Source organism: Coloeus monedula (genome assembly GCF_965178545.1).
Source record: "Coloeus monedula genome assembly, chromosome: 16".
In the NCBI taxonomy this organism is placed as follows: Eukaryota; Metazoa; Chordata; class Aves; order Passeriformes; family Corvidae; genus Coloeus; species Coloeus monedula.
The window spans coordinates 16395951-16408001 of NC_138796.1; the positions used below are offsets into that span (position 1 = coordinate 16395951).

General features: G+C 50.9%; 1 protein-coding gene across 1 annotated transcript; it reads left to right on the plus strand.

The window, feature by feature from the left end:
• Positions 1-496: 496 nt before the first annotated feature.
• Positions 497-11780, plus strand: ATP6V0C (ATPase H+ transporting V0 subunit c). Its single transcript, XM_082292004.1, has 3 exons — positions 497-788; positions 9651-9834; positions 10950-11780. Exons 1-3 carry the CDS (start codon positions 713-715, stop codon positions 11152-11154), a joined length of 465 nt encoding a protein of 154 aa, XP_082148130.1. The 5' UTR covers positions 497-712; the 3' UTR covers positions 11155-11780.
• The last annotated feature ends 271 nt before the right edge of the window (positions 11781-12051 follow it).

Here is a 12051-nt window from a genome sequence, read left to right on the forward strand (position 1 = left end):
ACACGGACACGACACACGGACACGACATGGGGATAGGACACACGGACACGCCACCGGCACTCCCGGCCCAGGACAGAGCCGACGCCGCGTGGGCGGAGCCGCGATGGGACACGCCCCTTATGCTAATGAGCGCTGAATCACGCTCAGCGGGCCGCGGCCGCCGAGCAGGACGGGTCCACCCGGGCAGCGCGAAGGGGGGAGCGCGGGCAGGGGAGCAGGGCCGGGCTGCCGGTGCCGCCGAGCGCTGCCGCCGCGACCCGGGGCGCTCGGGGGATCCCGAATGCCGCTGGGCCTCGCTGGCGGCCCCGCTGCGGTAGCGGGAGCGGGGAACGGGGGGCAGCCGGTGGAGGGGGGGCGGGAGTTCCTCCCCCGCCGCGCGCGTGGTGCGCGCCGAGGGCGGGGCGGGCGGGGGCGGTGGGTGCGATCACGTGACGGGCGGGCCGCCGCCATTTTGTCCTGCGGAGGCCGTATTTAGGGCGCAGCGCGCGCGCCGCCGCCACTCCCGCCGGGACGGAGCTGCCGCGCCCCGGCCCCGCCGCCGCCCGCCCGCGCCCCCGCCCCGGCCCCGCGCCCCGCCCGCTCCCGCCTCGCCTCCGCCATTTTGTGGCCGAGCACTGCCCGCCGAGGACCGGCGCCGCGGCGGAGCTTTCCGCCTTCCCCCCGCCCTCTCGCGCTCCCACTCTAGCGGCGCCTCGGCCCGGCCCGCGCAGCCATGTCCTCCAGCGCCAGCCCCGAGTACGCCTCCTTCTTCGCCGTGATGGGCGCTTCGGCCGCCATGGTCTTCAGCGGTGAGCACCGACCGGCAGCAGAGAGGGCCGGGGAGAGGGGGAGGAGGGGGAGCACGGTGTGGGGGAAGCGGTTCCTCTTTCCCTATCATTCCCCTGCCCCGGCGGGGAGCGATCGGCGGCGGGGGCTGGAATTCTGCGGGGGCGGGGGCCGCCCCCCCTTCCCCCCCGCTCCATCCGGGCTCCCGGGGGCAGCGGAGGGTCCGCGCCGGTGACGTCACCACCGGCGGAGCCCCCGGGGGCACGTGACTGCGGCGGCGCCGCCCGGACCGCCCCCCTCCCCCCCTCCGGGTGGCCGCGGGCCGGGGTCCCCCCGGTGGCCCCGCGGACGCGGTGGCCGGGGCGTGCCGTGCCCCTGGCGCCGGCTGCCCGCGGGGTCCCCGGGGCTCTGCCTGCCCTGGCCTCCGCGGCGGCGGCGCTTCTGCCACTGTGAATCGGACGTGGTTGGTGTTTAAACCATTCCCCGGATAATGCCAGAGCAGTTTTTAACGAGATTAAACGTAACTGTGCGATCGTTTGGTAGGCAGGTCCGCCTTGGAGACGTTAATGCCGCTGCAGGGAGTGGACGGGCTCCTGAGCTGCCCCGTGCAACGGGGATGCCGGAGCAGGGGGGAAGCCCTGCTCCATGGCCGTCCCTCTGCGTCTCCAGGCAGCGAGCTCGGTGCGGTGTAAACTGGGTCATCCTGCGGCACCGCTCTCCCCACTGAAGGAGCGCAGATGTAGGGACCATAAATGCTGGTTTACACCAGAAAAGCCATCCTTTAATGCCTTGTCTCTCAGAGCCTGGTTAAGCTTCCTGCAGAAGGTGACTGCTGTTCCTGCACAGCGTTTGCTGGTCCCTGATGGGTGCAGACCTGCTGTTCCCTTTGGGATGCAACACGGGGAAGGCTTCAGCTGTTTTTTTCCCAAATGCAGGTGTTACAGTAATTGGGACTAAAACAACTAGGAATCAATCTGGCCTTCCCTTCTGAAGGCTTAGCCCGTGTCTCCACAGACATGAACATACTGACTGGTTTTCATTTCTCACCTCATCTGGCTCCCAGTTGGAGAATCAAAACCTTCTAGTATTGAATTGGTTGTAGCTTAAGTGTGTAGTGCTGTTGAGGTGCTTGGGGTCTCATTGTGTTAATATGGCCTCTGGGATGGTGGCTGGGTCTGCAGATGGATTTGAGGAAGCTGCTCTTGATTGATGAGTGTGGGTGATGAAATTATGCAAAGAGCCAAGTGAACAGTGGGTTAAAACCAGTGTTTGAGAGGAAGCTGTCTAGCAGCACCATGAACTGGTTCCACACCAGCCATGTTTGTGGCTTTAATTTTTAGTAAAACAAAAGCTTGGTTGGCTGTGTTTAGTCTTGCTCAGTTTGTACCTGGTGGTGGGATGCAGATGTCCATGCTGAGTGCAGTCAGTGGCCTGCCACCTCAGATTTCAGACATTGTATTCATGATTGACAGGTAAGGATTCTCCTGAAAGCTCAATGGCTGAAATGCCGTAGGAGCCAGGGTTGGGACTGCTGACCTACCTGCGTCTTGGCTAGTGAAGATAATGGAGGAAGAAACTAAGACCTAGTTACTTGTTGGGAAAAAATAGTCAGCAGTTCACTGCATTTTGCAAAATGGTCTTAAATACTGAGCTTTCCTTCCAAGGAACGAGTTGCTGGATTCCTCTTGAAGAATCAGATTTGGAAGCAAAAGAACATGGCTGTATGGCTTTAGACACCAGGTTTGTGACGTGAGTGCTTCAGCTGAAACATCAGTGAGGGATGCAGACTTGAGTCAGCGCTTTAACAGGATTTCGGAGTGGTGCTGGCGTGTCTGAACCAGCAGAGAAGCCTTTCCTAAAAGCTGCAGGGTTGACAGCATGGTGCTGTGGGATTGCAAGGGGAAGGTTTGAGGAGGGGAATGCAAAGTCAGTGCATAAGCTGTATTGATGAAGGTTTGGTATCTGTCACGTTGCAGGCGGTTTGTGAGAGGTCCTTGATGCAGAATCTGTGTCAGGTAGTCCTGGATTCAATGAGCTTAGAGGTCTTTCCCGACCTCAGTGATGTTGTAATACCAGCTGGTCTGAGCCATGCACATCTCTTGCCAGAGCACTGGAGAACACGTTATAGATGCTGCTCATGGGAAATTGTTTCTTAGATGTGACTGTTCAGTGGAGCAGTTTGGATTTTTAAGGCAATATGGCAGAGGCGTCAACATAGGATAAACAAAAACTTGCAGTGTTGTGTAGCTTTTGTAATGGGTGTGTGGCACCACAGCATATTCTGATGTTAATTGTGTGTTAGTTGTTAAAACAACCACCATGATTTAAAAGTAAGGAGCTGAATCTGGACAAGCAGTGTAAAACTCTAAAATTGTCCTGCATCAGTGTTAATTACTGCAGTGATCATGTCCGACTCATGATGTATCTAAAGATCACATTCTTGGGGAGCTTGTAGTTCCAAGACCTGTTTTGTAGTAAACATGTTCAGGTTCTGTACTGTCCAGGCTAGTTTGATGTGAAAACAAGTGACTTCGTGCAGTCCTGTGTGACGTGTGAGCATTACTTGCTGATGGTAAATAGATAGCAGAACTCGTTCTGGTCAGTGAGAGACAAGAGCAGGCTGCTGTGACCTTGGCCATCTTTGAGCCTGTCTGGTTATTTGCAGATTACAGCTTGTTCTCATTGCTGCAGTTCCTTATTTCCCATGTGTGAAATGGGGTGGCTCAGGGTCAGGTGCTGTTGGGTGATTAAATTATTGTAGCTTTTTCATGTGATTTGAGCACACCGGAATGGACAAGTGTGTTGGGCAGAGCTGTCTGGTTCTGTGTGTGCTGGTGCTCTGTGCAAAGCCTGTCCCAAGTGTGCCCACTGTGCCCTCCGTGGTGTGAGCAGTTGTCCTTAGGCCTGAACTCCAGCTGGGCATTTGGTGCCTTCAATACCTGCTGCACTGCCAAGCAGCTGGAAGATTCCTCATGAAAGGAACTTTAGCCAGCAGTGTTAAATTAGTCTTGTATCTTCTCATTGCTGCAGAGCCAATGAAGTGGTACTTCTCTTTTAAACTAGGGCTTTAGATATTACAGCAGTTGGTTGGCTTTTAAGGGACCTCCATGGTGAAATAGCTGGCTCAGAACATACAGCATGATGCAGCTGACAGCCCTGTGCAGTCTGATTCTGAAGGCTTCATGACTGTAAACAACTTGCATCCTCAAATGCAAATAGCACCTGTGCTTCCCGAAATACTGAGAGGTGGGGAGGTGGAACAGGAAAGCTGCTTGCTTTGCACTGAGGAGCTTGCAGGTAAAAATTAAATGGCAGAGTGCAGCTCAAGGTGATTTTCTGCTCCAAATGAGGGTGCTTGTGATGTGGGCAGGTGTATGAGCTACCAGACTGTCTGCAGTAGAGATTAGCTTAAGCCTTCATCCTTAACAGCAGGTAAAGCAGTGGATGGCTAAGACCTAAGTGCTGTAACAGAAGTGAGGTAGGCGATATTTCTACAGCTTGAGAATGAGGGAAGGCATCTCAGCAAGGGCATCATTTCCTCTCAGTAAATGCCAGTCTTGGGAACATCTGAAAATGAGATGGATCATCAGTATAAACCATTGGCTCTGCAGAGCATGGCTTAAGCAGTTATGCTGCAGTTTGTACTGTGGCTTTCTGATGGATCCGTGTCATACCCTGGAGTCACTACACAGCCTGCAGGCACTTCCCATTTGGTGGGAACACTGGGAGCAGCAGTGGACATGGATGACAGCTGCCTCAGGACCTCTTGGTCAGCTTCCTTTTTTCATTCCTAGAACTGGCCTCTTCCATCTCCAGAGCCTGACTGCTTGCACACAGGGGTTGCAAGGTGAACACCCTCCCAGCCTGACCAGACTGTTGGGTACTCCTTGAAGCAATGGTTTACAGCAGCATGTGCTTCACCAGTGAGGCATAACTGGCCGCACTCGCTTCCTTCAGACTCTGAATCCTGTGAGCATGAGGCTTTGGGTCAGGCTGCTCTGGCCACAGGATTGTCTGCTGGATGCAGGCAGGGGACCAGGGCTGTCTCATGCCACAGCAATGGGGCAGCAGAGCTGTGAGGGCTGCTGAGTGCTTTGAGCTCCCCTGAGACCTGCTGGTTGGAAAGGGGTCTTGCTAAGTGGTGTAACACACTACTCTGCCAGTCAGTACCTGGAATCTGGTTTGTGAAACAGGTCATCTTTAAGGTGTCAGGAGGGAGCCTGTATGATGATCAAGATGGGTAACAAGTGGCTGGATGGACTTTGCTGCTTGCAGAAGGACAAGCCTGTGCTCCATGGTATAAGTGCTTTACCATACTTTCAAAATCAAAGAGCTCTCTGTGCTGTGTTAGACAATCCAGACTGCCAATTGAAGCAGCTCTTGGACAGTTGACTGGCAGATCTTTTATTTTCCTTGGACTGCTGCTATTACAGCAACAACTCAAGGAGTGGTGGTTTTTTAACTGCTCGGATGTACTGACCCAAGAGTAAAAGGCTTGCCAGTCTGGCAGAATTTTTGATAATGCTGTAGGCTGACAATGCAGGCTTGGTAGAAATCCCCACCCCTTTTCATTACATTAGGGAAGAACAAAAAGCTGTTCCTAATTCTGAAACAGGTGATTCACTGAAGGTCTTCAGAGTCTACAGCTTCCTGTTGGGCAGCTTCACTGGTTACCTCTCGGGTTTTCATTGGGGAACAGGCTGCAGCCAGGCTTCAGCCAGTGCAGTGGGAATTTGCATAGGCTCCAGTACAGTTCCCCTAATGTGGCTTCTCTGTTCTGTGGCACCTGTTCTGATGCACCTGAGCATCTGAGGCAGAGCAGCAGGGTTTTTCCAAGAGTATCCATTACTGTAACCTGAGGTGGAGCTGTTAAATGTGGTGGGGTGGGAGGGGGCAGGGCCAGCAGGTGGGAAGCAGCCTGTTTGTTTGGCAGTGTCCAGGTTTCTGGCATGGCAAAGCAAGGACTGTACCTGACCTGGATGTCACCTCTAACATTTCTCCAGCCTTTTAAGAACAACCTGCTCAGGGATCAATAGATGTATGTGAATTGGTGTCTGTCTGCTCCCAGGGAAGCCTGCCTACTGCAGAGGGCAGCCCATTTGATAGTGATTAGTTTCAAAAGTCTCCAGATGGAAGTCCTCATCCCAAATGGTCTTTCACGCTTGCTGTGATGGTAACCAGTGGTATCCTAATTGGAAATCTGACTTCTGTTACTAGCTCACTTCTAATGCAGGGGATTCTGCATGTTAGTGCTCTGGAAATCTCTCACATGCAGTGTGGAAACCTGCTTCACCATGGTGGGACATGAGAAGAATCCCTGGCTCTGAATGGACCAAATGCTGCTGGAGTGTGTGTGGCTGGTTCTGAGCCTCTGTTCCTGGGCTGAGCCTGTCTGAATGTATCAGCAGGTGAAACTGGATCTGTGCTACTGGATCTCCTGACTGGAAGGCTCCTCACAGCCTCTTTCTGTATCAAGGGGGTGACTTACATCTGACTTAACTGCAGGGTTACTGTGTGTGACCTGACTGAGCACAGTCACCTGCTGGAGCTGGAAAAGGTTGGTTCTGATGCTGGGACTGCCATTGATCTGAAGAGCAGGCTGCTGGCAGAGCCCTATGGAAAGCTGTGGCAGTGGTGAGACTATGACTAGTCTTCAGTCTTTGACACTACAGCCTATCAGGCAAGTGACTTTCTAGGTTATACTTGATCCTGGAGCTGCACAGCCTCACTCCCTAGCTTTAAAAGCTATCACTTTTAAAGAGACAGATATGGTGAGGTGCCAGGCAGCATATCCTCAGTCCTGAGGGAGAGCTTTTTTCCCCCAGGAGCAGTACATAAATCAGCTCTGGGTTGTGAGTTCAAGAAGTAACTCAAGTATTTCACAAGGGAGTTAACCTTTGAAACAGGCTTACTGGGAGTAGGTGGTTTTGAATGATGTGCATTGCAACTTCTCTGTATTGTAACACCATTGAACTTTCAAATGGCACAGTTCCTGGTTAGAGACCAGCATGGATTCCTTCTCTGGTGAACTAGATAGGCAGAGTGCTTCTCCACCTGCCAGGTAAATGTTTTGACAGTTCTATGACAGCTCTACCTCTTCAAAGGTAGTACTGGAGCCTGCTTGGTCTGTACATTAGAGATGAGGGAGCCGGATGAGCTGACACAAAAACCCAGAGGCTTGGTGTGTAGCAGAGGTACAGCTCTTGCTCTGTTTCCAGTGTGTGCTGCAGAGATCTCCTCAAGCCCTACTCACCGAGATTTTGAAAAACATGTCCTTCCAGTGAACCAGGGATATTTAAATAAAGCATAAATGCTTCAGTTGTTCAGAACTGCCATGGGGTAGAGGTGAACGTGTGCAGGAACATTGTCCAGGGTGTCCATGGCTCAAAACTGAGTGGCTGTGCCACTAGAGGCTGGGTCATGGTGGGAAGCAGGTATTGTCTTTGCCACCTTGCCTGTAATACTGGGGTAATGTCAAAGATGCAAGGACTTGCATCCAGGCTAGTGAATGGCAGTAAAGCAGCCTTGTGAGGTGCTGGAGATGTCTCTTTGTTGGGGTGCTGATAAAGGCTTCCTTGGGAGCAGATGTGCCAAGCTCTGAAGTTCTGTGTGGCCCATGGGACTGTCCACCAGTGGGAGTTCAGTAGAGCTTCAGTGACATCTAAGACTGTCATGTGAAGACTGGTAAACATAGGCTTCCTTTTGAACTGTGTCTAAAACAAGTTCAAGGCATAAGATCTGGCCTTTTCTGGGGTTTTAACTGGGAACTGACAAACTTGTGCTGCTCTACCCTTCCACAAAAGCTTGAGCAAGCTGACTTTCTGTAAGTGGGGTTACAAAATCACCTTCTCTAATCCATCACTGCATTAATTGCAACACCCTCAAGTAGCTTCATGCTTGGAGGAAGTAATGACTGATCTAACTTTAAACAGTGAACTTCCCTCATAAGCCTCTGCATTTTTGGAGAGGTTTGTAAAAGATTGCAAACAGGAGAAGTGATTTCTGCTAAATTCTATACCCAGGGTAGATAGTGGAACCAGGATTCAGGCTTAGTTCCAGCCCTTAGAAGATGCTTCATCCAAGAAAAATGGTTCCTAGTTCAAGTCAGTGATTTCTTTCTAGACTTTAAAGGGCTAGACCCTAAACATAGCTGTCACTGAAATGGCTGATGAAGTCCATGTGCTAGTTTCCAGGCTCATCTTACATTTGCAGGTAGAACCTGCTCCTGGCTCAAGCTTCCTAAGTTGGGTTCTAGTTCTGAATTGCCCAAAATGGCCCTTTACATCTCTTGGTGCCAGTCAGGGTTCAAGAACTTTGCTAGCACAGAACAAATTGGTAGCTATGAGACTTTCCCTTCAGGTTTTTGTAACTAAAACTGAACTTCCTTCTGAGAATGAACCTTGTGTTAGTGCAGCAGTGCTGCTTGCATGAATGGTCTGGAGTTTTAGTGCCAAGCCAGGAGGATGACTGCTCAAAGATGGGCTTTACAGAAGTGCTGAGTGAGAAGCAGGAAAACATGTATCCAAACTCATCCAGATACCTCCCAGCAACTCTTTGGGACAAGGTGTACAATTTCACACCTGGATACTGGTGTAAGGCAGTTCCACATCTTTGTGGAACAAGCTGGTCTCCCTTGGAGAAGCTTTAGTTTTCTGTGGGTGAAGCAAACTCAACTATTAAGTCTCAGAACAGTACAAAGACTTTAAATGCCCACAGTTTAAATACATTCCAGCAGCCTTTTAGAACAGATGCAAGAACATTTTTCTTGCCAAATATGACTGACCTCTGAATATAATCTTGATGTCAGGAAAGGAGACTGCCTACCCTTCCATATGCCTATCACTGCTGCTTCAGGGACTTACTCCTGGCTGGCATTTGGCCTGCATGTCATCTCTGGGTGATGGTGAGTGCAGTAGGAAGCTGTGGAGTTCCCAGAATACCCCCCAGTAAAACTGGAAGGAAAGGTGTCTTTTCAAGAATTCTTTGCAGAATCAAAGAATGAGGTGTTTGAGGAAGCTTCTGTGAAACTAATACAAAGTTTTCAAGGCAGAAGTTACTTTGGGGTAGTGCTTTGGACTCTTCCAACAGGTCTTGGGTGCAGGTGATAAGCCCATCATCCTGTGCAGGTCTCTGCATACTCAAGTGTTGACAGAGATGCTGAGTAGGTGTAAAGTGGTTAATGGTCCTCTATAACCTGCAAGCCGAACTCTTCTTCATGGTTCCAGTGGTTGGATTGACAAGTGTTTGGACCCGAATCCTTCACAGGTGAGGTTTTGGCACATGGAGAGGGTGACCTTTCTCCAAGGAATGACATGGAGCGTTAATATTTGAGTTTGTTTCTATCTCAGTGTGTCTGATGAAGCTGCAATGGCACATTTAAGTCCAGGGCCAAAGCATAGGAAATGGGTTTTGTGGGAGAAGAGGCCCCCTGAAGGAGATCTGTCTGTCTGAACTCAGTTCAGGTGGCTCAAAGTTCAGTGACTCTGAAGGCCAGCTCTCAGCTGTGTTCTGCTGGGGTAGGTAGACAGATGTGCTTTGTTGAGCCTTGCAGTGTGGGCTCTGGGAGGGCACAAATGCTAGAGTTCCACTTGGGACCTTGGGTTTTGGCCCATAAGCAGGGGCATGGGTGGCTGCTGGGGGTGTGCCTTGCTGTGAAGTTGGTCAGGGAAGATGTTCTTTTATCAGTAGTGTTTGAACAGCGCCTCTTTGGAATAGGACTCTGGGTAGGTCACTTCCTCATCCCTTAGGGAAGTATTCCTGGCTGTCTTGTGACCCTGTTAGTTTTGCACAATCCTTCCTTGTGCTGACTCAGCTGTTCTAACTGCAGCCTAGTGAGGGAAATGGTATTTGGGGATGTGCCTAATGCGGTTTTTTTTCTCTTCCAGCCTTGGGAGCTGCATATGGAACAGCAAAGAGTGGCACAGGTATTGCAGCCATGTCTGTCATGAGGCCTGAGCTGATCATGAAGTCCATCATCCCTGTGGTCATGGCGGGTATTATAGCAATCTATGGCCTCGTAGTGGCAGTGCTCATTGCCAATGCCCTCTCACCTGAGATCACGCTATTCAAGTAAGTTGCTGCATCTGTGCTTCTGTTTCAGACTGTCCTGTCACTGTTTGATGCACTGTGTGTGCGTGGTTTTGGCTCAAGGCCCCTGGAAGGGCTGGCAATGGTAAATGCTCCTGGGCTAGGCTTAGGAGCATGGGCTGGATTCCAGCTGCCCGGTGGAGCTGCCTGCTCAGTTGGCTGTACTGGCTGTCACAGATCAATTGGGCATCCCAGTGCTCATGTGGTGGGACTGTGCTTAAAAGAAGCTGTGTACAGACAGCACTGGGATAGGAGGCAAAGCCTGTGTCACGGTGCCAGACTCTAGACCTGTATGCACAGGTGTTTCCAATACTGTCTAAATAGTTCTGCTGTTGCCTGGGAGATGCAAGTGAATAATTAATATTGCTTTTGCTTTATGTGCTGGTAAATCAATCCTTGAGCTATACATTGGGCCTCTATAGCAGCTACAGTCTGAAACTTAATCGGCTTTTGGCTCCTGAGAACAGCTGGATCTGGTGTGATTGAGCCCTCTTGGAATAAAACAGTGCTGCTGAAGTGTGACAGGTATCTGTGTTGCTGTACAAGCTCTACCTATGAGCAGTGTGCTTGGCCTAACAAGACACGGTCTGAAACAGCAGATACAAATGGTCCTTTGCAATTTCCAGGTGGGCAGACACTGATAGGGACCTCAGGGCTGCTCTCCTGCTTGGAAAAAGCAGACCATTCCTGCCCAGCTCCTGCAGTGCAAGACACCTGGCTGTGCTGTGGCTGTATAACAGGTTGCTAAAGGTTGGAGATGAGCAGCTACTAACAGCTACACTTGCAGCACTGTGGCACATTGCTGCAAGTGCTAGTAAGTGCTGCTCTGACAGCACACTGAGCCTGCAGCTGGCTCAAGTGGCCACAGACAAGCTGGCGGCCGTATGAACTGCAGGCCCTGTAACTCAGTTGGGTGTGTGAGCCACACATGGACATCAGCTGAAGATCCTCCACTGCTGCCTGTTTCTTTAAGTATCAGAGTTGGGAGTGCCAGTAAGCATCTGCTTTGAGACACACTGGGCCTGTTGAAAGAGTTAGGGGCTTAAGGCTGGGTATGCTGTTCTTGCCACTGAAACTCTTCCATCTCTGTCCCACAGGAGCTTCCTTCAGCTGGGTGCTGGCTTGAGCGTGGGTCTCAGCGGTCTGGCTGCTGGCTTTGCCATCGGCATCGTGGGCGATGCAGGTGTCCGGGGCACAGCACAGCAGCCCAGGTTATTTGTGGGGATGATCCTCATTTTGATCTTCGCTGAAGTCTTGGGTCTCTATGGCCTCATTGTTGCCCTTATCCTCTCCACGAAGTAAATGTTGCAGTATGATGTAAAGAGATGTAACAAATCTACGTTTAACAAAAAAAAAAGCTCCAGAATGAAAATGGTTTCTCCAATGTGTACAGTTGTCCCAATTTGGTAGTTGATCTCTTGTAAATGCGCAATATATGTTAGTGACTCGTCTGTCCTGTGTGTACTTCAATATTAACTTGGATGGGCTGCTCCAAGCCTGCTGCATGGCTTGGGGTGGCCTGTGTGCAATTTTCCACCCATTGCTGTTAGTATTTTATGTATAAATATGAACTAGAAATGTAATTTTTTCTCTTCACTGGATGTTTATTTATAAAAGACTTGACATGTTCATACATCTATGGAGCAAGGATTTTCAATTTCCCATGCTATATATATTAATCTTATATATAGGTAGATTACACTGTGGGGTCAATTGTAAGTGCAGAGAATTCCTTGGATGTAATTTTGATTCTAAAGATTGCTGTAGTGTCCTGGTATTGGAGTATGAGAATTTTGTGTTTTATTACAGCAATTGTCCGAAACACTCCCGTGTTTCAGTAGTAACCGCGTATGCTCCGGCATCAGTCGTGCACCCAGTGTTGGGTTACAAACTTCTACCATGTTTCCAAATAAAACTTCCTCACTACATTGCTGTAATGAGTCCCTGGCTCTGATTTCCAGCTATTGCTGCTCACTGGGAAGAGGGTGAGGTCCCTCAGGGGAGGCAGGTTCCTGGAGTGACTGGGCAGCAAGCAGGGGTGATGCTGCCAGCTCTGCCACAACTTACCCTTTCTCCTGGCAGTGTGGTTCCCAGCTGCTGCCATGGGCTGCATTCATGGTGAGCAGGGATGCAGGGCTGTGCTCACCCTGATCAGCACATCTGGCTCAGTGTGATGCTCTGTAACTAAAGGTCAGGGAG

Coding starts and splice junctions, on each gene's coding strand:
- ATP6V0C (XM_082292004.1), top strand. CDS start 713: ATGTCCTCCAGCGCCAGCCCCGAGTACGCCTCCTTCTTCGCCGTGATG. Junction 789..9,650: donor GGCCGCCATGGTCTTCAGCG/GTGAGCACCGAC, acceptor TTTCTCTTCCAG/CCTTGGGAGCTGCATATGGA. Junction 9,835..10,949: donor CCTGAGATCACGCTATTCAA/GTAAGTTGCTGC, acceptor TCTGTCCCACAG/GAGCTTCCTTCAGCTGGGTG.